Source organism: Anoplophora glabripennis, unplaced genomic scaffold (genome assembly GCF_000390285.2).
Source record: "Anoplophora glabripennis isolate ALB-LARVAE unplaced genomic scaffold, Agla_2.0 scaffold155, whole genome shotgun sequence".
Taxonomy (NCBI): domain Eukaryota; kingdom Metazoa; phylum Arthropoda; class Insecta; order Coleoptera; family Cerambycidae; genus Anoplophora; species Anoplophora glabripennis.
In genome coordinates, this window is record NW_019416721.1 from 929493 (window position 1) to 954800 (window position 25308).

General features: G+C 33.1%; 1 protein-coding gene across 1 annotated transcript in view; it reads left to right on the forward strand.

Moving 5' to 3' along the window:
* The window catches only part of LOC108915221 (probable cytochrome P450 6a14), a 60185-nt gene that overhangs the window by 14752 nt on the left and 20125 nt on the right, over nt 1–25308 (forward strand). The window contains 7 exon segments of the mRNA XM_023455308.1: nt 6233–6453; nt 6595–6738; nt 17973–18158; nt 21737–22069; nt 22122–22361; nt 22462–22713; nt 23751–23835. Coding sequence (XP_023311076.1) covers nt 6237–6453; nt 6595–6738; nt 17973–18158; nt 21737–22069; nt 22122–22361; nt 22462–22713; nt 23751–23835 — 1457 coding nt within the window. The 5' untranslated portion in view covers nt 6233–6236.

Here is a 25308-nt window from a genome sequence, read left to right on the forward strand (position 1 = left end):
TAAACTATTCAACTTACCGATTCCAGATTTCGTGTAAGTTATTAGACAGTGATAAGGAATGAGAGGATGCGATGCCAAAACGTTCTGGTAATAATAACGCAGTTTATAAATGTTTAATTCAAAAGTTATAAATAAACTTCTTCTGTTTATAACTTTTGACCTAATTAATATTTTTTAACGCTCGAGGGCTAACTTTGTAGGTCTTTTGAAGATGAAAAAAAAAATACATTACTGTTTTCTCGTGGAAATTAATGGAAAAAAGTTATAAGCGAAAAAACGTGAATTTAGTAAAAATTATACAATTAACCACCCTGTAAACAATCTTCCCCCCATTTTTATGGCTGTGGAAACTAATATGTTATTATACATAATATTTAGCATCTACCAGTATAGTGATAAGTTCAGCTTGCCGAAACAAAAAGTCGCGTCCAACTCTATATTTTCTGGCCTATAAATAGGTATTTTTAGATCTCATTATTTTCGTTTACTTTCATAAAATTCTTTTCTATTCAAAAAAAATTTAGTTCTGCTTTGTTTTTCACCTAAATAGTTTTCATATGTTAATAATTTTAATATCGGGTGTTTTTGTATTAAATATAAACTAGTCACCAAAATTAGAGGATAAAAAATATCCTAAATTTTCAAGTGATCTTCAAAAGGCTGTAACTTGGCGTACAGCAAAACAAAAGCAAATCGAAGATTCTGGTCTGGATCTTTCAGGATCTGAAAGTTCAAAATTTTTATTGCTGACCACCAATCATAGAAAATTCAGCGGAAAAAAAATTTCAAAATTTTTGCTTCAACGGGCTTCACTAATTTTTTGTGGCAATCACACCTTTCAGTTCTTTTAGTTTGATTCATCCTCTTTAACTTGAGCTGTTCAAGAGCTTTGTACGGCTTAGTTTTTGCGATACCAGTATGTTAAAGTTTTTGAAACTTTTTTGGAAATATACAATTCTCTCAAATATATTTAATGATGTATGAAATAGACGAAACCTGGGCTAAATAAATGTAAACTTTCACTGAATTTGTAGACAACTGAACATGAACTATTTTCTAAGAAAAACAACAATACTGTCGTCAAAACTGTGTTTTTCTTAGTGTCACACAGTGTCAAGGCCACTGATGAAATAATTATTATAAACAAATTTTTTTGAATTTTTACCGAAGTTATCTTAGACCGAGTTTCATCAGGTACTTTTTGAAGGACCCTCGTATATTATCCATTTTACAAAATCACCGGTTTAATAATTTAATTAATATTTACCCACCAAATAATCTATGTATTAATAAAATTTATAATGCTTGATGTTTTTTTTTTAGTTTGTCTGTGTTAGCTAATCTTTTGAATAAACAAAGTATATTATTTTATTTCTGAAAAGTTCACTGAACGATAACAAGTAAATATACGTACCTGTCAGCCTACAGCAATGTTGATTTTGGAATAAAATGCTCGAACTGAGTACATTTCGTATAAAAAAATATAAAACGATTTAACTAAAGTATATGAATAAATATTCGTTAATAAAAGTTAGTTTGTTAAATAAATTTTATGGTCGTACCAATTTTGGATGCGATTGATTGAAACAATGATCAATTCCCGTAGTAAATAGTATACAGAGTGTCCCACGGTGACGAGACATTAGACATATTTCAGACAACTTCGATTTTAATTTTGAAAATTTGGGCAATAGTGTTTTAGGGCATGCCTTTCCCAACTAAAATAATGGCGTCCACCTAACGTATTCTTCGTTATTTTAAATGGTACACCCAATATATTATTGAAATTTTGGATTCTACGTCAATTTCTAGGTGAACTTTCGTAAAGGTTTCCTTATCTCAAAGTTATCCGTTTTTTATATATTTAATTTTTTTCAAAAAACATTAAAAAAGCACTGCCCAATTCAAAAAGTTGTGTATTTTACAATAATACAGTTAGAGCGATAAAAGTTATAGGGAACATACCCAAACCTCTAAGTTTCCCTGCCATAGAATGACTTAGTTTCATACAGGGTGGTAGAAATTTAATGCCGAATTTAGCCACATTTAAACCATCTTAACTTATTTTTTTTTAATGGAACACCATTTTTGCGCGACCTGATGAACAATTGTATTCTCTTTCGAGTGGTATAATGCCGACATTCTAAATTTATTATTTATTCATGGAGAGTACCATGCTTTTTTATCGTTATTCTAGGCAAAATCTCTTAAGGCGTCAAGTTTATGGTCTACATATTCCATGTTGAAAAGTAGGTACTATAATAATAAACGAAAATATGGATATATCACAATATAAAAAGCTACTTGCCTTTTATAATNATTCATGGAGAGTACCATGCTTTTTTATCGTTATTCTAGGCAAAATCTCTTAAGGCGTCAAGTTTATGGTCTACATATTCCATGTTGAAAAGTAGGTACTATAAAAATAAACGAAAATATGGATATATCTCAATATAAAAAGCTACTTGCCTTTTAAAATGTGAATATGACACGTACAAAGCAAAAAAATCAAAAGTTTTGACTATGGAAAACGTTACTATATTTTAAAAAGAGGCTCCAGACGATAAGTTCTTATTAATGAAAGTAGTACTAATATTTGTTTAAATGGAGCATGCCGACGTGCAGAATTGTACAATTTAACTGTTAAAGACATAGAAGACATTGGGAATTTAGGTTATAACTTTACATGATACCAAAAACAAAAAGAAACGTTATTTGCCGTAGAATCAGAGTGCAACCAACGTATATGAAATTTATCATATTTACAATTGAGACCCAAACAAGTGAAACACAATAGATTTTTTCTATACAAGGTGGCCACATGAAAACGAAACAGAGTCATTTACAGGAACTGCGTCAAGATTGTAGAAAAACACTCAGACCCGTCGATTTTAGTTTAAAGGGGGACATTCTTTGCTGCTATTTTTGACTCCGCCACTTTCACCCCAAGAAGAGTAAGCATCACCCCAAAATATTTAAATGGCATTGGGGGTTGAGTAGTATTTCTTTTGAAAGCTCTTCAATTCTCTTTACAACAGACTTTAAATTTTATAATTCCGCCCAATACTTTGAAAATAATTTACATTTTAAAGTTTAAATTATGTTTAATTGCTTACTTACTACTTAGTTGATTAAAAGTTCAAACTGATGACCGCCCGCTTCCATACAAGAACAAAGAGTTTGTTCGAGACGTTCGCGCACATTGCGAAGCATTCCCGGAGTGATTCGACGGCATTCGTCGACGATTCTTTGACGCAAATCTTCCAGCGACGCTGGCTGTGTTTTATAGATTTTACTTTTTAGGTATCCCCATAAAAAGAAATCAAGGGGTGATAAATCCGGTGATCGTGGAGGCCACTCAATGCTGCCTCTTCTCCCAACCCAATTGCGTAGAAAATGTTGGTCCAAATGCTGACGGACAATTAAGGCATAATGCGAAGGAGCACCGTTCTGTTGAAAAAACAGATTATCTTCATCATACTCTGGAAGATTTTCAATAATATCAGTAAAGGCAGGGTCAATAGGGTCTTCCAGTAATTGCAAATACATTTGGCAAGTCAAATTATCAGGTAGACAAAAAGCACCCACCAGCCAGTCATCGAAAATTCCTGTCATTACATTTAATTTTTCCGGTTGTGTGCATGCACCTCGTGAAAAACTTGAATCGGGCCAATAGCGGCAATTATGACGATTTACCGTCCCGTTCAAGAAAAAACTGCATTCATCAAAAAAACAAATGTTAAAAGGAACTGTGGATCGTTCCCTGCTCGCTCACTCATTATTTCGCAATATTGCAAACGGCAGCCATAATCATCCTCATGGAGTTCCTGGACTAAATGTATTTTATATGGATGGAATTTATTCTTCTTCAAAATGGTTTGTATGCTAGTTCGATTGATCCCAGACACAGATGCCAGCTGCCTCGTACTTAATGTAGGATCAAGATGAACTTGTCCCAAAACTGCAACTTCACTAGCTTCATTAACTATAGGTTTTTCAATTTCTCGTTTTTTATTAGCTACGTTCCCTGTCTCTTGAAATTTTTTTACTAACTCTAGAACATACTTCCTCCTGACATGTCCATCTTGATGTTGTTCATTAAATAGATGAGCTGTTTTATTCGCACATTTATTGTTCAAAATGTAAAGCGAAATGATATCTACCCTTTCCGCAATGAAATAAACCATAGTGTTTAATTTTCAAAAACACAATTAAATAAACTACCAACCAACGCTTCCAAATAATACTAGAAAATAATTTGGAATCCACTAGTTTTACGTTCATTGTGTGTATAGCATTCATTTTTGTTTTTTACAATCGTGTTTTTTTACAAAAGTGATAACAAATCGCCAAAAACCAATGTAACGCAAGAAATACTAAACTGACACCATTGGCGTACTTAACTCGAATGACTGACATTTTTAGCGTTACTAATTATTGTTTGTACATAAGTTTCAACTTTAAAATCAAAATTCTTAATAAGTATTGGGCGGAATTATAAAAATTAAAGTCTGTTGTAAAGAGAATTGTAAGAGCTTTCAAAAGAAATATTACTCAACCCCCAATACCATTTAAATATTTTGGGGTGATTCACCCCTTGCTTGGGGGGGAAAGTGGCGGAGTCAAAAATACCAGCAAAGAATGTCCCCCTTTAATCTAAAATCGGCGGGTCTGAGCGTTTTTCTACAGTCTTGACGCAGTTCCTGAAAATGTCTCTGTTTCGTTTTCATTTCGCCACCCTGTACTATTATCACGGTAAGTACACAATACAACCAGTTGGCATCAACAGTTTTGCAAAAATTCCCCAAAGAGTTACAGAATACTTAAAACTCCCAGATGTATCAAGTTTCACTGGTCATTGCTTGAGGAGGACATCTGCCACCTTCCTCGCTGACAGTGGATGCCAGTCATCTAGTGTGACTGAAAGGTATATCGAGGAAAGCATCGTTAATAAGTTGAAAATTTCAAAAAGTATATTTCCTCAACAAGAACCAGATCATTCAGAGACGCAGACAGAGAATTGTAATAGTTTTCAGGAAGAACAAGTAGAAGAATAAATTTCGTATTGTTAACTTTTCAAATTTGAATAATTGTACTTTTAATATATATATAACAATGTTTCCAATATTTAAATAAACAATTTACTGTCAAACTGTTTTTTATTAACAGTGACACTATACAGTTAAGTGTCATTTGCTATGGTAAAGTGCCACTNATTAAATAAACTACCAACCAACGCTTCCAAATAATACTAGAAAATAATTTGGAATCCACTAATTTTACGTTCATTCTGTGTGTGTGTGTAGCATTCATTTCTGTTTTTATAATTGTGTTTTTTTTAGGAAAGTGATAATAAATCGCCAAAAAACAATGTAACGCAAGCAATACTAAATTTATACCACTGGTGTGCTTAACTCGAATGACTGACATTTTTACCGTTACTAATTATTGTTTGTACATAGGTTTCAACTTTAAAATCAAAATTCTTAATAAGTATTGGGCGGAATTATAAAAATTAAAGTCTGTTGTAAAAATAATTGTAACAGCTTTCAAAAGAAATATTACTCAACCCCCAATACCATTTAAATATTTTGGGGCGATTCACCCCTTGCTTGAGGGTGAAAGTGGCGGAGTCAAAAATACCAGCAAAGAATGTCCCCCTTTAATCTAAAATCGACGGGTCTGAGCGTTTTTCTGCAATCTTGACGCAGTTCCTGAAAATGGCNGTTGAAAATTTCAAAAAGTATATTTCCTCAACAAGAACCAGATCATTCAGAGACGCAGACAGAGAATTGTAATAGTTTTCAGGAAGAACAAGTAGAAGAATAAATTTCGTATTGTTAACTTTTCAAATTTGAATAATTGTACTTTTAATATATATATAACAATGTTTCCAATATTTAAATAAACAATTTACTGTCAAACTGTTTTTTATTAACAGTGACACTATACAGTTAAGTGTCATTTGCTATGGTAAAGTGCCACTTTAGTAAACGATTTTGAATTTTAATGCAACGTATTGGTTATACCAAGTAGTATCGGATTGCATCTGACCTTTCTCGAACCTATCTGACGCCCTGATGAATGCCAGGATTTTGATCCATGGCAGGTCTTTCACCTCATCCCTTTTTATTGCAAGTCTGAATAATTCAGTGGTATACAAATTTAGAACATTTCTTCTAACTTCTACGCTAAGGTTTTTTTATTTTCAAAGAATCAATATTTTTTCCAGTACGATGTACGGCTTGGGATCTTTCCTGTGGAACACTTTAGGTGTGCTGAGAGCTTTACTAGCCGTAGTCTACGCCTACTTCAAATGGACCTATCAGTATTGGAAAAGGAAGAACGTGCCTTACTTCGAACCCACAATACCCACCGGGAACATGGGCAATCCCTTCACAGTGATCGTAAACGATAGCTTTAATGAGACGTACAGAAAAGCGAAAGCTAAAGGTGCGTAATATCGTAGTGCAATTAACAGTTTAGAGAATGAGAGTATTATCGTAGAGATATAACCTAACTATGAAAGTATGATTTGATTGGCATTACGCGAAATAATCGTTACTTTTAACTTAACGTTTGTGTTTTGATTAGGTTGGAAATATTGTGGACTATATTTGCTACTCACCCCGTCCCTACTGGTAGTGGACATAGACTTGATAAAAAACATCTTAACGAAGGATTTTCAACACTTTATGGACAGGGGGACATATACGAACGAAAGAGACGATCCTATAGGTAAGACAGAGCACTAGTAAGATTTGTTTATTTTTTATTGGTAAACCCATATATTTAACGCCAAAGAATACGAAGTTTTAGGCAATTACTGTTTATGTAAATGACAAAAGTGGCCTATTAAAAGGTTCCCTAAAAATTACAATAATTACACAGTTAATAATTAAAAAAAGAGACACAAGCCTAATACTCAAATTACAATTTTTTAAATATTCATTCAATTTCTGTGGTACTTTTCAATCCGCCATAAGGGGCCCGACATTTTGGAGTTAAGAATTTCCGAATTATCTTTGAAAACCTCCAAGAAACAAATTTCAGCCATATTCTGTAAATTTTGAATGTTTGTCCAATTTTTACATTCGCCATATTAAATCCGCCACTTATTCGGAAATTTTCGGATGCGGACTTCAGATTCGCAATCAGCGACCACAAAAACCCGCGGTAACAAAGTTCAGGCAAATATATTGAATAGAAAAATGTGTGACTTACAAGGATAACTGGGATCCTAGTCTGTAGGTGTCCAAATGTCCAATCAATTCATATAAATATTCACGAATATACAGAGAGATCGAGAATGATTGACCGGATTCTGAACGTACCCTGTCTCAATTACTAACAAAACCGATTTCCGTTTGCTAAAATTACTTTTTTTTCCGTGCAATTTCATTGTGTTCTGTGGCGATTTCACAATTTGACGTTCTGTTCATTGGCGCACGGATTTTTTGGCTTGAATATTATTTTGTAGATTTTGTTGTTACCTGATATATTTTGCGACATTATAAAACAGTATTTTTCAATACTACAGTTAGAGTAGGTGGATATTATACGTGAGTAATTAATTTATTGCGTATGTTGTTCTCTAACCTAATCGGTTTTTTAATTTAGGTTAACATGGCATTTTCATTAGAACATGATAAATTTCTTCTGGAGGCCTATTTTCGTAGTGGACAAAACAATGGTAATGGTTGGAAATATTCGATGAATTCGTGTCATTTACAATTTCATAAACAATTTCCAAATGATGAAATTGATTATGAAATTTTTTCGAGNCCGGACCTGTTTTATGGCCTCCAAGATCGCCTGATCTGAACCCTCTAGATTTCTTTGTTTGGGGATATTTGAAGACATTAGTGTATGGTACTCCTGTAAATAGCCTGGAAGAGCTGCAGCTACGGATTAATCAAAAGTGTCAAGAAATCCAAACCAAGGAGGGTGTTTTCGAAAGAGTTCGAATATCGTTGAGACGAAGATGTCGTGCCTGCTTGGAAATGGACGGAGGGCACTTTGAACATCTTCTGTAACTTTGTTTTTTGTTTGTTAAAAGCTTCCTTTGTCGGTTTATTCCTAATAAAATAAAATGTTTGAAAAACGAATAGTGGTCCATATCTCCGCAACCGTTACTTTGCGGACCCATGTTTATTAAGACTTTTCTGCTTATTTTGGTTCATACTATTACCTCCTGAAATATTTTACACTCTTTTTTTAACACCCTGTATTTAATGCCAAAGATTACGGAGTTTTCAGGAGAAATATGAGGCAATTACTGTTTATGTAAGTGACAAAAGTGGCCTCTAAAAATTACAATAATTAGAAAAAGAGTGCATATTCTTTGTTTCTCAATTATAGACATTTGCCCAATTATACTCAAATGACAATTTTTTAAACATTCATAATGCATTTCTCTGGGTGGTAAATATCAGTTTCTATGGTACTTTTCAATTCGCCATAACGGGCCTGACATTTTGGATTTAAGAATTTCCGAATTATTATTCTGCAAATTTTGAATGCTTGTCAAATTTTTACATTCGTTATATTAAATCCGCCACTTATTCGGATGCCGACTTCAGATTCGTAATCAGCGACCACAAAAACCCGCGGTAACAAAGTTCAGGCAAAAATATTTAATAGAAAAATGTGTGACTTACAAAGATAACTGGGATCCTAGTCTGTAGGTGTCCAAATGTCCAATCAATTCATATAAATATTCACGACATAGGCCAGGAAAAAGAGCTGGGAATGACCATTTCGCGACTTTTTGTTTATCACTATAGTTGCTAAATATTATGTACAATAACATATTAGTTTCTACAGTCACAAAAATGGGGGGAAGATTTTTTACAGGCTGATTAATTGTATAATTTTTATGTAAATTCAAGTTTTTCGCTTATAATTTTTTTCCGTTCATTTCTACGAGAAAACAGTAAAGTACTTTTTTTTCATCTTCAAAAGATCTACAAAACTCGAGCGTCAAAAAATATTGATTAGATTAAAAGTTATAAACAGAGGAAATTTATTTATGACTTCTGAATTAAACATTTATAAACTGCGTTATTATTATCAGAACGTTTTGGCATCGCATCCTCTCATTCTTTATCACTGTCTAATAACTCGCGCGAAATCTGGAATCGGTAAGTTGAATAGTTTACTAGTTATGGCCTTAAACAAATTAACTAATTATTAGTCTGGACGGATATTTTTCATTGTAGATTTCATAATAATACATTGAAATCTATCATTTTTTTTTAAATTTCAAATTTGCAGTTTTTTTATTTTTTAACCTTAGTTGCAAAATTAAATATACGACTCACGCGCGTGATATAGTTATATACAGGATGGTCCCGAGGTAATGGGCCAAAAATTCATGGGTAGATTCCCGAAGCAAAAATATTGCGATTTAGCCGAACTTACCTTAGACCAAAAGTTGATATTTAAAGAGATACAAAGTGTTAAATGTAAAATATTATTTTAGTTTATTTCCATTTATTTCTTAATAAATGCAAATATCTACACAAAATTTTGGGGTTTGGGGTCCTTTGGATAGAGGAATTGAAATTTGTTCACATTTTGGTTATAGTTTATAGAGGGCGCCAGTTGCCGTAGTTTGAGGGAGTTGGAAACGACATAACTTTTTTGAACTTTAAGGTATCTCATCTTTGGTATCAAATTCTTATTTTCCAACTTTTTTTACACAAAAAAAGTAGACTTTATGAAAGTAGCCGTTTCCGAGATATTTGGCGTTGAAACTTCCAATGCTAATAGTTGAAATAATTAAAATAATTTAGAAATGTCAAAAACAAGGGTTTATTTAGAATTAAATATTGTAATAATAAATACTAAAATAGTAAACATTAATAAAAAATATGCCTTTTTGACAATAAATGCTCAAAATATCCACCTCCAACTTCAATACATTTATCAACACGTTTATTAAAAGATTGTCTTATTTTAAAGTATAAATCCTTAATGCGAAATAACTTTGCAGCATTTAAAACCTGCTACTAAAGTTCTTCTCAAGTGTTTATAGTTTCTCCATAAACAACTGATTTCATGTAACTCCAAAAACAAAAATCTCGGCATTCTATATCACATTTNGTAATAATAAATACTAAAATAGTAAACATTAATAAAAAATATGCCTTTTTGACAATAAATGCTCAAAATATCCACCTCCAACTTCAATACATTTATCAACACGTTTATTAAAAGATTGTCTTATTTTAAAGTATAAATCCTTAATGCGAAATAACTTTGCAGCATTTAAAACCTGCTACTAAAGTTCTTCTCAAGTGTTTATAGTTTCTCCATAAACAACTGATTTCATGTAACTCCAAAAACAAAAATCTCGGCATTCTATCTCACATTTACGTATACGAGTATACAATTTAAATTGTAAGCTAAGATGTAATTTTAATTAGGTACGAATAATACTTAATAGAAATTAGCATACAAATGACAGCAATAAGATAAGTGGAAGACGTCAATTATTTGATTTTCGTCCAAATCCTACTTAAGAAACTTTACCGCTAAATTAATAATACCTGTAGGTACTTAATTGTAATTTAATGCAACACCATTGGAAGTTTCAAAGCCAAATATCTCGGAAACGGTGCGAGATAGCTACTTTAATAAAGTATACCTTTTTTGTGTAAAAAAAGTTGAAAAATAAGAATTTGTTACCAAAGATGAGATACCTTCAAGTACAAAAAAGTTATGTCGATTTCAACACATTCAATCTACTGCAGCTAGCGCCCTCTATGAACTTTAACCAAAATGTGAAGAGATTTCAATTACTCTACTCAAAGAAGTCCAATCGCAAAAATTTTGTGAGGATATTTGCATTTGTTAAGGAATAAATTAAAAAAAAAACTGAAATAATATTTTACATTTAACAGCCTGTATCTCTTTAACTATCAACTTTTGGACTAAGGTAAGTTCGGCTAAATCGCAATATTTTTACTTCGGGAATCTACCCATGAATTTTGACCCATTCGAAAGTCATAAATAAACTTCTTCTGTTTATAACTTTTGATCTAATCAATATTTTTTTACGCTCGATAGCTACTTTTGTAGGTCTTTTGAAGACAAAAAAAAGTACCTTACTGTTTTCTCGTAGAAATAAACGGAAAAAAGTTATAAGCGAAAAACGTGAATTTATGTAAAAATTATACAACTAGCCTGTAAATCTTCCCCCCATTTTTATGACTGTGGAAACCCATATGTTATTGTACATAATATTTATCATCTATAGTGATAAATTCAGCTTATTAGGATAAGAGCCTTTGGTAGTTCTTTCCTTATTTAACGCTTTTGCTTGTCTTCAAAAGATCTGTGTAGTGGATTTACCTTTTTATCTCTAACTTTATATTCTCTTAGTAGTTCTTCATCATATCCACGTTCTATTTACCCTGATACAGTTTTTCCATTTCCTTTACGTTGTGTTCACGTTGCCCTTCCTTATAGTTAACGGAGAACTAATCCTCATGAATGTTCATAAAATGCAATTTGAGGTTTATTAAACATTCAATTTTTCTGAAATTTTCCGTCATTTCTGATACTACAGTTTTATAATTGTGACTTGTGTGAATACCAAAAAAGTTTTCTGTTACACTTTTGAGGCTTTGTCATGCAGTCTTCTCAGTTTCATTCACATTCAGTTCAAAATCTTTTTTCTTTCAGTTTAACACAGCCGACTTCGAAATAGCCATGACATTCACTTCCTCCATCCAAACGCTAAATGAATTGATTCATTAGTCCAAGTTTGGATCCTTTTAAAAAAACTTAATAATTTAGATATGCTTTTAAGGTTTGTGGCTTACTGTTAGTATGATAGTCTTTCATTGTAAAAGTTACAGACAACTACTACAAATTTAACGAATTGTAATAATTTCTACACAGGGAGTTAACGATAAATTTTGCCATATTTTAATGGCGTATTCTACCGATGAAAATAATCAAGTTTTGCCCTATAAACATTTTTGATACGACGCTTCCCTACGGAGATACAGGGTGTTAAAAATTTCNAAAGTTATAAATAGAAGAAGTTTATTTATGACTTTTGAATTAAACATTTATAAACTGCGTTATTATTACCAGAACGTTTTGGCATCGCATCCTCTCATTCCTTATCCCTGTCTAATAACTCACGCGAAATCTGGAATCGGTAAGTTGAATAGTTTACAAGTTATGGCCTTAAAAATTAACTAATTATTAGTCAGGGAGATCCCGAGCATTTTCCACAATCGCACGGATATTTTTCATTGTAGATTTGATTGATAACAATACACTGAAATCTATATTTTTTTTTATTTCAAATTTGCAACTTGGAAAGTCTTTTTTAATATTTAGCCGTAGTTGAAAAATTAAATATACGACGCACGCGCGTTATATATTTTTACATATTCGGAAAGATTATGAAAAGAGCTTTAAGTTAATGATAAGTTTTGCCATATTTTAATGGCGTATTCTACCGATGAAAATAATCAAGTTTTGCCCTATAAAAATTTTTGATAGGACGCTTCCCTATGGAGATACAGGGTGTTAAATGTTTCAAATATTTATATTATTTTTCCTGCAACTTCACTGGCATAAAAGATTGAGTGATAAAATTTGGGGGGATGACACTTTTTTAGTAGATACTATTTTCTCATGGATAACTTATTCCAAAGTACACTCCAGTGTCGTAGTTATTGGCGAAGTAGGAGACCTTTTTTGAAAAAATAATCGTATGCCTATGGTTTTTAAATAATATTAAATGTTTTTAAAGTGTACAATCAATTTGTGGCAATAAAGTATTCGTATAATTTACTGGTCTTTAGATAATTGGGAAATCAAATAAGAAGATACTTAAGTACCTACGTTGCTATTTACCATTTTCTATTGATCGCTAAATGTGATTATTTTCATCAGTAGAATACCCCATTAAAGTTTGGCAAAACTTATTATTAACACCCTGTATAAATGTCCTAAAAAAATTATTGAAGCAAAAATTTTCAAACGTATGACTGGTATAAACGATTTTTTCAGGTTGCCATCTGTTCTCTCTCAGTGGTTCAAAATGGAAGAATCTAAGGTCCAAATTGACACCTACCTTCAGCTCTGGCAAGCTGAAGGCGATGTTCCAGACTTTGGTCGACTGCGGTTTGGTCTTTGAGAACTACATCGAGCAAAATATCAAACCGAAAGAACCAGTAGACATCAAGGAGGTCTTAGGTATGTAAATAAATTCTGGACTCCAATGGAAAAATGTATAAAATTACAGGGCACGAACTGAAAGTGATCAGGAAGCTCTTTACTATAAATTATATACAGGATATCCGTGGATTGAGTTTACAAGAGGACAAATGGACCAAAAAGTGAAAGATACGGAAAAAGGCATTCTTGATAAAGGTCTTTGCTTGACAAATGAATAAGAGTCACTTTGTCAAAAATCTAATTTTTTGTACAGGGAACAAAGTACGAGACTAAAATACGTCTTATTCAAGTGTAATTTTTAAATAATACGAACATAATTACAACAACAATTAAGCTAAAAAAAAGTATACAGAGCGATATGATGAAGATATCAAATTTCAAAAAAAAAAAACACCCCCATATTGAACATATTTTTCTAATTATTTCCTTAGATATCTGAAGGAATTTTTTATTTCTTCCTGGGATATTGAACGGACAGCCTTTTAGCATTTCAATATTATTTGGTATTGGAGTAGCATAGACAAATCCATAGAAACATATTGGCATGGTTAAATCAGGGCTCCTTGAGGTTCACAAAATTGGACCATTCATCGCTAAACACTGTATCAGCGTTTCTAAGTACGATATACTATTGCAGGTGTTATTGTAAAAATATCTATACCTATATAATAGTCCAGGCGGTATCAGTTTTAAAAAGGGTAGACTTGGGTAAAACGCATATGATCGGAGATTTTTGCTTTAACGGCTTCTAAACAACATAAGAAATGATAATTTTTCTATGCAAATAGAAAAAAACGTGGGCTTAATTGTTATTGCAAAAAAATTCATTTTTTTCGTGGATTTCTCGTCGACAACTTAGCAACTATTTATTTTAGATAAAAATGGAAGAGGAAAAAAGTTTTGTAATTAAATTTTGAACAAGATAGATAGTTAGTTGCAATTCGAAAAAATAATTATTGTTATTGCATAAATCGGAAAAATCAGTTAAAAAATTGCAAAAAACGCTAGTTTATTTGTCAATTTTTTTCAGACACTTGAATAACACCTAGGATCTTCATACTTTTCCGAATTAAACTTCTTAGTGCATAGAATCATCACACCAAATTTCATCCAATTCGGTTCGATAATTTTTACATAATAATTGTTTAAATTTTTTATTTTTTTTAAATTAAAAAATTTTCAATATCAAATTTCTAAAAATCTAAAGCCTTTGANTATGATAGTCTTTCATTGTAAAAGTTACAGACAACTACTACAAATTTAACGAATTGTAATAATTTCTACACAGGGAGTTAACGATAAATTTTGCCATATTTTAATGGCGTATTCTACCGATGAAAATAATCAAGTTTTGCCCTATAAACATTTTTGATACGACGCTTCCCTACGGAGATACAGGGTGTTAAAAATTTCAAATATTTATATTATTTTTCCTGTAACTTCACTGGCATAAAAGATTGAATGATAAAATTTGGGAGATGATATTTTTTTAGTAGAGACTATTTTTTCATGGGTAACTTATCCCAAAATATGCTCCAGTGGCGGAGTTATTAGGGGAGTAGATCTTTTTTGAAAAAAAATCGTACGCCACTGGTTTTTTAAGATAATTTTAAACATTTTTAAAATGTACAATCAATTTGTGGCAATAAAGTATTCTTGTAAAGTATTCGTAAAATTTACAGGTGTTTAGATAATTGGCAAATCAAATAAGAAGATATGTACTTAGGTATGTACATTGCTATTTACCATCTTCTATCGATTGCTAAGCGTGTAACAATAAATTCAATACCTAATATTTTTGAGAGATTTCAAAAGTCAAAACACTATACAACATCACCAGAAATGTTCAAAATGCTGTGCTTGGGATGCAATGGATGCTGCGCAGCCTCTCCGCATTGATAGTCTTACAAGCCTCATAATTCCAGCGGTATTGTATATGGTCGCGAAACCCTCTACAATACGCTGTCGAAGTACTTCTACATTGGGAAGTGGATTATAATATACCATAGTTTTGAGGCAGCCTCAAAAAAAGTAATTCAAGGTATTCAGGTCGGGAGAACGAGCCGGCCAAGCAATGGGTCCTCCTCTACCAATCCAGTGATTATGATACTGATTATTCAGCAACTGTCTAACGGTAAGGCTGTATACTACAATAATTGACGTAACCTCAATGGAACTTCTTCTAGAAGTGGTGGTAATTCTTCTTGTAGGAACCTTTAAAAAGTTCTACCATCGGAAATAACAATCTTTTTGCAACACACAAATCAGTGGCGTTGTATATTGTTTTGAAATCTCTCAAAAGTATTAGGTATTGATTGAATTTATTGTTACACATTTAGCAATCAATAGAAAATGGTAGATAAATAGCAACGTAGGTACTTAAGTATCTTCTTATTTGATTTCCCAATTATCTAAACACCAGTAAATTTTACGAACACTTGACAAGAATACTTTATTGCCACAAATTGATTGTACATTTTAAAAACATTTAAAATTATTTAAAAAATCAGTGCGTACGATTTTTATCCAAAAAAAGGTCCCCTACTCCCCCCATAACTACGCCACTGGAGTATATTTTGGAATAAGTTATCCATGCAAAAATAGTTCCTACTAAAAATGTCCTCCCCCAAATTTTATCACTCAATCTCTTGTGCCAGTGAAGTTACAGGAAAAATGATATAAATATTTGAAACTTTTAACACCCTGTATATCCGTAGAGAAGCGTCCTATCAAATTTTGTAGGACAAAACTTGATTATTTTCATCGATAGAATACGCCATTAAAGTTTGGCAAAACTTATCATTAACACCAGTAGATATAATAGGCCGGTTCTGGACCAGGAAGTGACGTGGCAAGGTCACATGGGGTCAAGGTCATCCCAAGGTCACCAGGGGTCAAGGTCACCTGGGGTCAAGGTCACCCCAAGGTCACCTGGGGTCAAGGTCGTGTCAAGGTCGCCTAGGGTCAAGGTCACCTGGGGTCAAGGTCACATGGGGTCAAAGTCACATGGTCAGTGTACATCGCTCCTTCAGCGGCTCCTTGTGGGCATTGTCGTTGTGCAAGAGATGCGTGGGTGTTAGCATGCAAGAAATGTCATGGCGACATGNTTTTTTTATTTGCATAGAAATATTATGATTTCTGATGTTGTTTAGAAGCCGTTAAAGCAAAAATCTCCGATCATATGCGTTTTACCCAACCCGAAACAGATACCGCCTGGACTATAATGCCATGAACAGATATCGCGCACCACACGTTCACTTATGTAAAATATTGTCTTCGTGTCATTATTTCTGGAGGCCAGTACCTGACATGCTGGGATGCTACAGTTCCATTAGTAGAAAACGTACATTCATCAGAAAACATCATTTAGTATTTTCGCTTCATTCTGGTACTCTGATTAGAGGTGTGTCAGAGAATCCTTAATTAAATTTTTGATTGATTTTTTTATCAAGAATGCCTTTCTTTCGTATCTTGCAAAATATGGTAAGTTTACTCTTACGCAAAATAACATTTTTGTGTTTTTGACCCACCCTGTACAACAAAATTGAAATTTGTCGTAGTGATTCGTGTTTTCTAAACAAGCAAAAACTTTTATCAAGAATACCTTTTTTCGCATCTTCCACTTTTTGGTCCATTTGTCCTCTTGTAAACTCAATCTGCGGACATACTGTACATTATAATGTCATCAATTTTATAAGATTTTTCTATTGATTTATTTGCTGACATTATTTCATATAACAGAGATTGGTTTTACATTATTTTAATCTAATACAAATAGAGTGAAAAAAATTTCCTACAAATCCTACTGCATAGGCTGACATAATGTGATTGACCTCCTAAACCAGTAACCAGACTATACTTTCCAATAGTTTTCGATGCACTAAATTCGAATCCAACCTCAGAATTGCTCCATGACAACAGGTTTTTGATATATCATTATCTAAATGTGCAAAAAACACGTGTTTTCATTATGTTTAAGGTTACGTTACATCAAGACGTAATCAAAACTCGTTATGGCATCTGAAATTAATACTCTCTTCTTCAAAATCTTTTTTGAATCGTTCAAATATATTCTTTCCTCTTTGACAAATTGTTAAAGTTAGCGTATTTCACTTTTTAGGGTTATGAAATTCATGAGTCTGCTCTGCTGTATTAGAGTTTGTATGCTTGGAAATTCGATCCTCTGGATTATGGGGTTATCAAGTCTTCTGTCTTAGATTCGTATTCAACGATAAGGAAAACTTGAAGAACCAATATGAATGCAGGTATGATTTTTCTAAATAGTCCCTCATCTCGAATGAAACTATCTCGACTCTTCTCAATTTCTATTGCTTCCCTGTGTAATCTAGGCAAAAATATTTTTCTCACTAGAATTATGCTATTATACTCTGTTTGGAAATGAAAGAGAATAATAAAACCCCGAGATAAGAACCGGTCATGGGCGTGGTAAAATATTTCGTTTCAGGGAATTATCGGGTAACACTAATGCTAACAGGTATTGGGTGTACATTAGTATATTTTATTGGATACATCATAGGGCAGGAGCCAGTGTATTGTGACAGATCAATCCAGTCTTAGAGCTGAATATACGAAGACGTGCTAGTGCAGTAGAGTAAAATTCGACTTGTGTTTAGTGACTAAAGTATACTCATTTTATTTTAAAAAAGAAATACCAACGCTAAACAAAATTTTAAGTGAACTTTCAGAGGACAACGATTTGCCAAAAATCAGTAGAAGCNTATGACTGGTATAAACGATTTTTTCAGGTTGCCATCTGTTCTCTCTCAGTGGTTCAAAATGGAAGAATCTAAGGTCCAAATTGACACCTACCTTCAGCTCTGGCAAGCTGAAGGCGATGTTCCAGACTTTGGTCGACTGCGGTTTGGTCCTTGAGAACTACATCGAGCAAAATATCAAACCGAAAGAACCAGTAGACATCAAGGAGGTCTTAGGTATGTAAATAAATTCTGGACTCCAATGGAAAAATGTATAAAATTACAGTGCACGAACTGAAACAGACCAGGGCGGTGTAGCGTATCGACTAAGACAACCTCTTTACAATCAATTATAATGTATACAGGGCGTTTCTTAATAACGTACTAATATTTAAGGGGGTTATTCTTGGGTCCATTTTAAGAAAAAAATTTCATATGAACATATGTCCTAAAAGTCTTAACTATTGAACTACAGGGTGTAAAAGTTTTATTAAAAAACATTTTTTTATGATAACTTTAGATATTTTTTCAAATTTGGTACCGTCTTCTATGGATCGAGATGCATTTTCTGATGTACAAACAGTTTTATTATTTTTGACAGGTTTTGTATTGAATATTTTTGAAGAAAAATATGTCACGCCACTGCTTTTCCTTAAAGTAAAAATCATTTTTGAAATCCTCATTCCTTTCTGAGCAAATGTGGAATTTTTTTTCGTTTGACGTAAGGTTGTAGCATAAAAAAATAAAATTCATTCATTTGTACGCTGATATGAAATTAGGTACTAATAAGAATTACAAACGATTAGTCCAACTAAATTACACTTGGAGAAAAAAAAAATTGTTACCTAGACTTTTGTAAGTGGAAGTGGTAAAAGGGCTTATAATAAACCTAAAAAAAATAAATGCGTGAGCAGGAGCGGCGAAGGGTTGATTTGGGGGATTGAAAAGTTATGAAAAATTGTATCATTGGGATTTCTGGCGAAAGTTGACGTCAAATAAAAAAGTTGCAGATCATACCGAAATCTACACCTTTTGTAGAGGTCACTTTTTAACATAGCCTCAAAATTTCCAAGAAAAATGCGAAAAACAGTTATTTTTCTGATTTCTCTTTTTTTGTTTCTCATTTCCGCAAAAATTGTTTAATTTTGACGAAACTTGGTGAAAGTAAAAATTTCTCTGTCTTAAATAACCTTAATTTTTTTTAGATAAAAAAGTTTAGAAGTTTCTAAGATATTCATTTTTTTCGACCTGAAACACTTTTTCTTCAAAGAAAAATTCTACTTAAAAAAATCATCGTACAGAGTTCTGCCGATAATAATTTTTTTTGTTTTGACATATATTTTTTGGTGAAATAAAAAAATCTGTAATAACAGTTCAAAAAAATGCTCAAAAATGCAAAAAAAAATTAAAAATGACGTAACAATGAATTTTTTAGTTATTGTTGATAATTGGTTTAAATTAAAAAACATTCAAAAACTGATTATAGGTACCATTCAATTCTACGGAAAAAAATTAAAAAAACTGTGTCATTGTTTGACCCAAAACTTTGTTTTTTACAGTATTGCTGTAAACATCTAAGTCGAATTACAAATGCACAGATGATAAATTATCTCTGGATGATTTGAGATTTCACCAATACAAAGTATTAACTGCAAAGTCTACTGTTGACGCGAAATCCCAAAACCCGAAAATTTACAAAATCGTTTTATTTTTTTCTGGCTTTATTTGAAAACGAATTTTAAATAAATTTCATATTTACATTGCCACTTTTTTCGCTCTATCCAATGGCGTCAATATTTTTGCAATCCGATGTTTTGTCTTCGAGGGGCCATCATCAAATTAATTTTTTTAAATATATCGCTGGTATTTTTATGACAAAATCTAGTCATTTTTAATTCTGTATCAGATGATATTACTATTGTAATCGCTTAAAAAGGTTTTTAGCTATCATTAAAAAATTTTCCTGGCATAAAAACAATTTTTTTCTAATCTCTTACAGTTTCCTAGATCCTAATGTCATCCCATCCTTATCTTGGACACTCTGTATATCTATGAATTCATCAAACTTTAAAAAAATAAGTACACTAATCGATACTACGGAAAAAAATTATTATTTATTTTATTTATTCACTATTCGACTTATCTTTATAGCAATACTGTACAAAAATAAAGTTTTGGGTCAAACAATGAGACAGTTTTTTTTGTATTTTTTCCGTAAAATTGAATGGTGTAATCAGTTATTGATTTTTTTTTAAGTTTAAACAATTTACCAACAATTACTGAAAAAATCATTGCTGCAAGTCATTTTTTACTTTTTTGCATTTTTGAGCATGTTTTTGAACTGTGATTACAAATTTTTTTATTTCCCCAAAAAGTATATATCAAAACGAAAAAAATTATTACCGGCAGAACTCTGTACGATGATTTTTTTAAGTAGAATTTTTCTTTGAAAAAACATGTTCTAGGCCGACAAAAATTAATATCTCAGAAACTTCTTGATTTTTCTATCTAAAAAAATTTGAAGTTATTTAAGACAGAGAAAGGTATATTTTCACCAAGTTTCGTCAAAATTAAATTATTTTTGCGGAAGTGAGAAATAAAAAACAAAAAATCAGAAAAAAACCTGTTTTTCGCACTTTTCCCGGAAATTTTGAGGTTATGTTAAAAAATGACTTCTACAAAAGTTGTAAATTTTTGTATGATCTACAACTTTTGTATACTTTTTTCTGTGACGTCAACTTTCGCCAGAAATCCCAATGATACAATTTTTCATAACTTTTCAACCCCCCAAATCAACCCTCCGCCGCCCCTGCTCACGCTTTTATTTTTTTTTTCGTTTATTATAAGCCCCTTTACCATTTCCACTTATAAAAGTCCAGGTAACAATTTTCTTTTTTTTTCCCCTCTAAATGAGTTATTTTGATCGGTCTAGATCTAGTAGGTAAAAATCAGATTTTGTTTTGCAAACATAAACAGTTTTGACAGTTGTCTACCCAGTCTAGTTGTCACGTATTTAAGTCATTAACATTAACAATATTATTTAAAAAATATGGACCAATATACGAATTCCGAGTTTGCAGACAGGCACTACTGTATGGGTAACTTTTTCGATTGGAGTTCAAGTTCTTTTTATTAGCGAAAAGCCGTTTGTTTTTACTTTTATGAATTTTTTAGGTTAACTTCGCCGTTTATGCGCAACAGGAAAAATACACTATCTTTCTTAGAATTTTTTTTCTATATTACCATATTTTTTGTTTCCAGGTGGTAATTTTTGTAAGTTCTTCTACCTATTGATTGGACTATATGATCGACAATGTCATTGCCAGTTGTATTTTCTTGTCCAGTTTCCTTGAGTCGAGGCAGATTTCCTCTTCATAAAGGCTCTTTAGCTTGGTTTGAAGGCTTTCGCATCCACCAGCGGATGAATCAATTGCCACATCGTCGGTTTAGACCTGTTGACGTTTCGAAGGACATATCGCTTTGTTCTTTAGAAGAAACACTGAATCTGGATATTGAGTCTTCTGGAATAGTCCATGGTCTTGATTTTTTTTTCCAAATGAGATGCCTCCAAATTCCAAATAGTTCTAACCCCTCGTTTCGAATAAAACTATCTTCTATTGCCTTCCTGTGTAATCTAGGCAAAAATATTTTTCTCACTAGAATTATGCTATTAGTTAGACTGTCTTAGATTTTATTGTGTTCCCAAACTGCTGATTTTTGTATACGTAAAGTTAGTAATTTTTACGACCTACAATAGAAAAATACTATATTAAATAACTACGAGTATTGTAACATTCACCTTTTTTTGTTTTCAGCATGTTTTGCCACCGACGTCATAGGTTCTTGCGCATTCGGACTCGACTGTAACAGCTTCAAGGAACCAAACTAAGCCTTCAGACGTTTCGGGAACAAATTCTTCTCCATCAGTAAGCTTGACGCAATCAGGTTGACGTTCACTGAGAATTTTCCCAGGCTGGCGCGGGCTTTGAGAATGCGCCAGATCAGCGCCGATGTCTCAGAATTCTTCACGGGGGTGGTAAAGGACACAGTGTCGTATCGCGAGAAGAACAATGTGGTTAGAAAGGATTTCATGCAATTGCTTATAGAGATCAGGAATAAAAACGAAGGGAAGGAAAATGGCCACCATGGTAATATTGTTACATCCTATTTGTATTCACTTATCATGACATATTTTTTCAGTTTCAGGCGACGGAAATACCCTGACAATGGACGAGATGGTGGCACAAAGTTTCGTATTCTTCATAGCAGGCTTTGAAACCAGCTCCACCACCATGACCTTCGCCTTATTCGAATTGGCCGTTCATCAAGACATCCAGGAGAAACTCAGGGATGAAATCAATGAAGTTTTGGCTAAGCACGAGGGCAAGCTCACCTATGACTCACTCAGTGACATGAAATATTTGGAACAGGTTATAAATGGTATGCACGAATATAACTAAACCAGTACGTCGATAGAAAATTGCTTCATTTCTTTTGTAGCTATTTATAAATAAATAAACAAATATTATGATGATTTCAGAGGCACTGAGGATTCATTCGCCAGCGCGGTTTCTACAAAGACTGTGTGTCAGTGACTACAAAGTAGATGGAGAAGATTTGGTCATAGAAAAGGGCACTACCTTGTACATCCCTGTACTAGGCCTTCATTACGACGAAGATTATTGGGAGAATCCAAAAGAGTTCGATCCAGAGCGGTTCAGCGAGGAGAAGAAAAAGAATATGAACCAGTTCACCCACTTGCCTTTTGGTCAAGGGCCTAGGATGTGTATTGGTAAGCACTGTTCCTTAGGGTGTTATTTCTATTGAGAGGGTATCTGCCAGGAGCCCTATTACACCTCATTGTCGTACGGATTTGAATCTGGGGATCTTGGTGGTCAAGTTGAAGGATCAAAACTTCCAATCCGCTTATTATAATTCTGATTGAGCCATTGGTGTAGTGTGCAGTGGTGCTCCATCATGTCGATCACTACACATTCCTTCTTAGATTCAGCGGTTTCACCATTGCAATATTTTATTAGGAATTTTTTATATGAAATTACAAAAGTTGCGCAATAAATCAGTAATAAAATATTGTAATGGGATTGACTGTTTCACTCCTTTATAAAATACGCCAATGATCGAAAAAATATTGAAAAGTTATCTCTTTATTAATAGGATGCTCATACCAAGTTTCGTGTCTCCCCTCCTTTAAGAGGGTATATCGCCTCAAGGGTGCAACTTTCATAGGTATAAGGTATTACTGACTATTCCAGTCAAAATATATTCAATACTTTTTGTTGAAAATGAGTCCTTCGAATATCCCGTCTCCCGTCTCCTTATAGATTCGTAAAATACAACTTCAACAGTTGTCTCCTTTTTGTTGCAGTTTCTCCTATACCACTTGCAGAATTCTCTTTTCTTTTTTTATATCACACAGAGGCTTGACAATGAACACACACAAATACCTCCTACCGTCGTTAAATACCGAAATAAGTATAGTTGAAAGGTGTAAGGACTTTTTCAATGAAGTTGGTGTATCATTGTCTGGACATCTGGGCCCCACATTGGGCGCCATGTCGCAGATCTACCTTATTTTGACCCTTATTAGGTATTTTTAGGGAGCCATGTCGTGGAACATGATTTTGTCCACCTGTATTCTCAATCAGAAGCAGATAATTGCCGTGAAATACAGTAAAAGCATCAAATTTGTTTAATTGGCTTGTTTCATCTGGTACACCCTCGGTATGGCAGAACTTCTGAAGCCTTGTTGTTGTTTTTTGGTGACACTTCGAATATGGTTACTGTGGTGCCTATACCACTGTCTTTTAGGCTTTGCCTTGCCTAGCACTGGTTTCGAAGTCTCCTGTGGGTACCTGAAACATTTAGAAGCTTCGAAAAGCTTGTGTAGGCATGAGTACTTGTCAATTTGGAGCAGCTTCTAGGAGCTTATTTAATCTCTTAGGATCTGCACCGGCAGAAAGTTTTGTGTAAATATTAATTTATAATAAGTAACATTTGAGCACTTTAAATACAGTGTCGAGCTAGACGTACTAGACCGATTTTGATCCTGGTTAATGAGCGGCAGGGTATCAAGGTAGACGTCCGATCACAGTCCTTGATGGGTCCGCAGAAGACCTGTAACGACGTCCGCCTTCGTTTGGACAATTGACCCGATGCAAGAGTTGATCTTGCATCGAAGCTGGATATTTTCCTCAGTCGTGGAAAGTTTCTATAGGTATTCCTCTTCCCAAGATTCCTAATCCCTCCACTTGTTCAAACTTAAGAATTATAAGTATTCTTCCTGCAGTTTCAAAAATATTTGAAAAAATTCTATATCGGCAAATGTACAGTTATGTTAATGCTAATAAAATTTTACCTGATTGTCAGTGTGGATTTAGGAATGGATTTGGTACCTCTGTAGCACTGGCTAAAGTTATACTGACGATATTATTCAAGGTCGTGACTTTGGAAGAGACTGTGCGCTGGTTTTGCTGGATTTCTCGAAGGCTTTCGATACTATCAATCACGAGTTAATTTGTTCTAAATTAAAATACTTTGGCTTTGACAGATTGTCACTTAAAATGATGAAATCATACCTATTTAATCGATCACAAAGAATTCTNACTGTGGAAGAGACTGTGCGCTGGTTTTGCTGGATTTCTCGAAGGCTTTCGATACTATCAATCACGAGTTAATTTGTTCTAAATTAAAATACTTTGGCTTTGACAGATTGTCACTTAAAATGATGAAATCATACCTATTTAATCGATCACAAAGAATTCTTAGTTCAACTGACATAAATATTACTTCTGGTGTACCACAAGGGTCCGTCCTTGGTCCGCTGTTGTTTTTAATTTACACATCAGGTATCCTTAAGTCTATTGTGAACTGTAAGATTCAAGTATCCGCTGATGACACTCAAATTTATTTAGACTTTGAGCGAAAGGACTATGTGCAAGCTATGGAAACAATTAACCGTGATTTACATATGTTAAGTAAACTGTCTGCAGAACACAATTTGAAATTAAATCCATCTAAATCACAATTAATGCTTTTTAGCAGCAGAAGTCATATTAATGTTCTTAAGGAAAATTTTATTATAGCCATTGATAATAATGTGCGTTTGCCCTATGTTTACTCTACTAAAAATTTGGGTATTACATTAGATTCTGACTTCCGCTTTAGAGACTAGGTAAAGAAAATACTGCAAAAATCTTTTATTTCTTTAAAACTTCTATAGTCTAATCGACATATTTTAAATTACTCATTAAAGAAATCTCTTTGTGAATCACTTGTTTTATCCCATTTTAATTACTGTGATTTTTTGTACAGTTTTTCTTTGGAATTTGTGCAGAATTGTTGTGCTCGTTTCATTTTTAACTTAAGG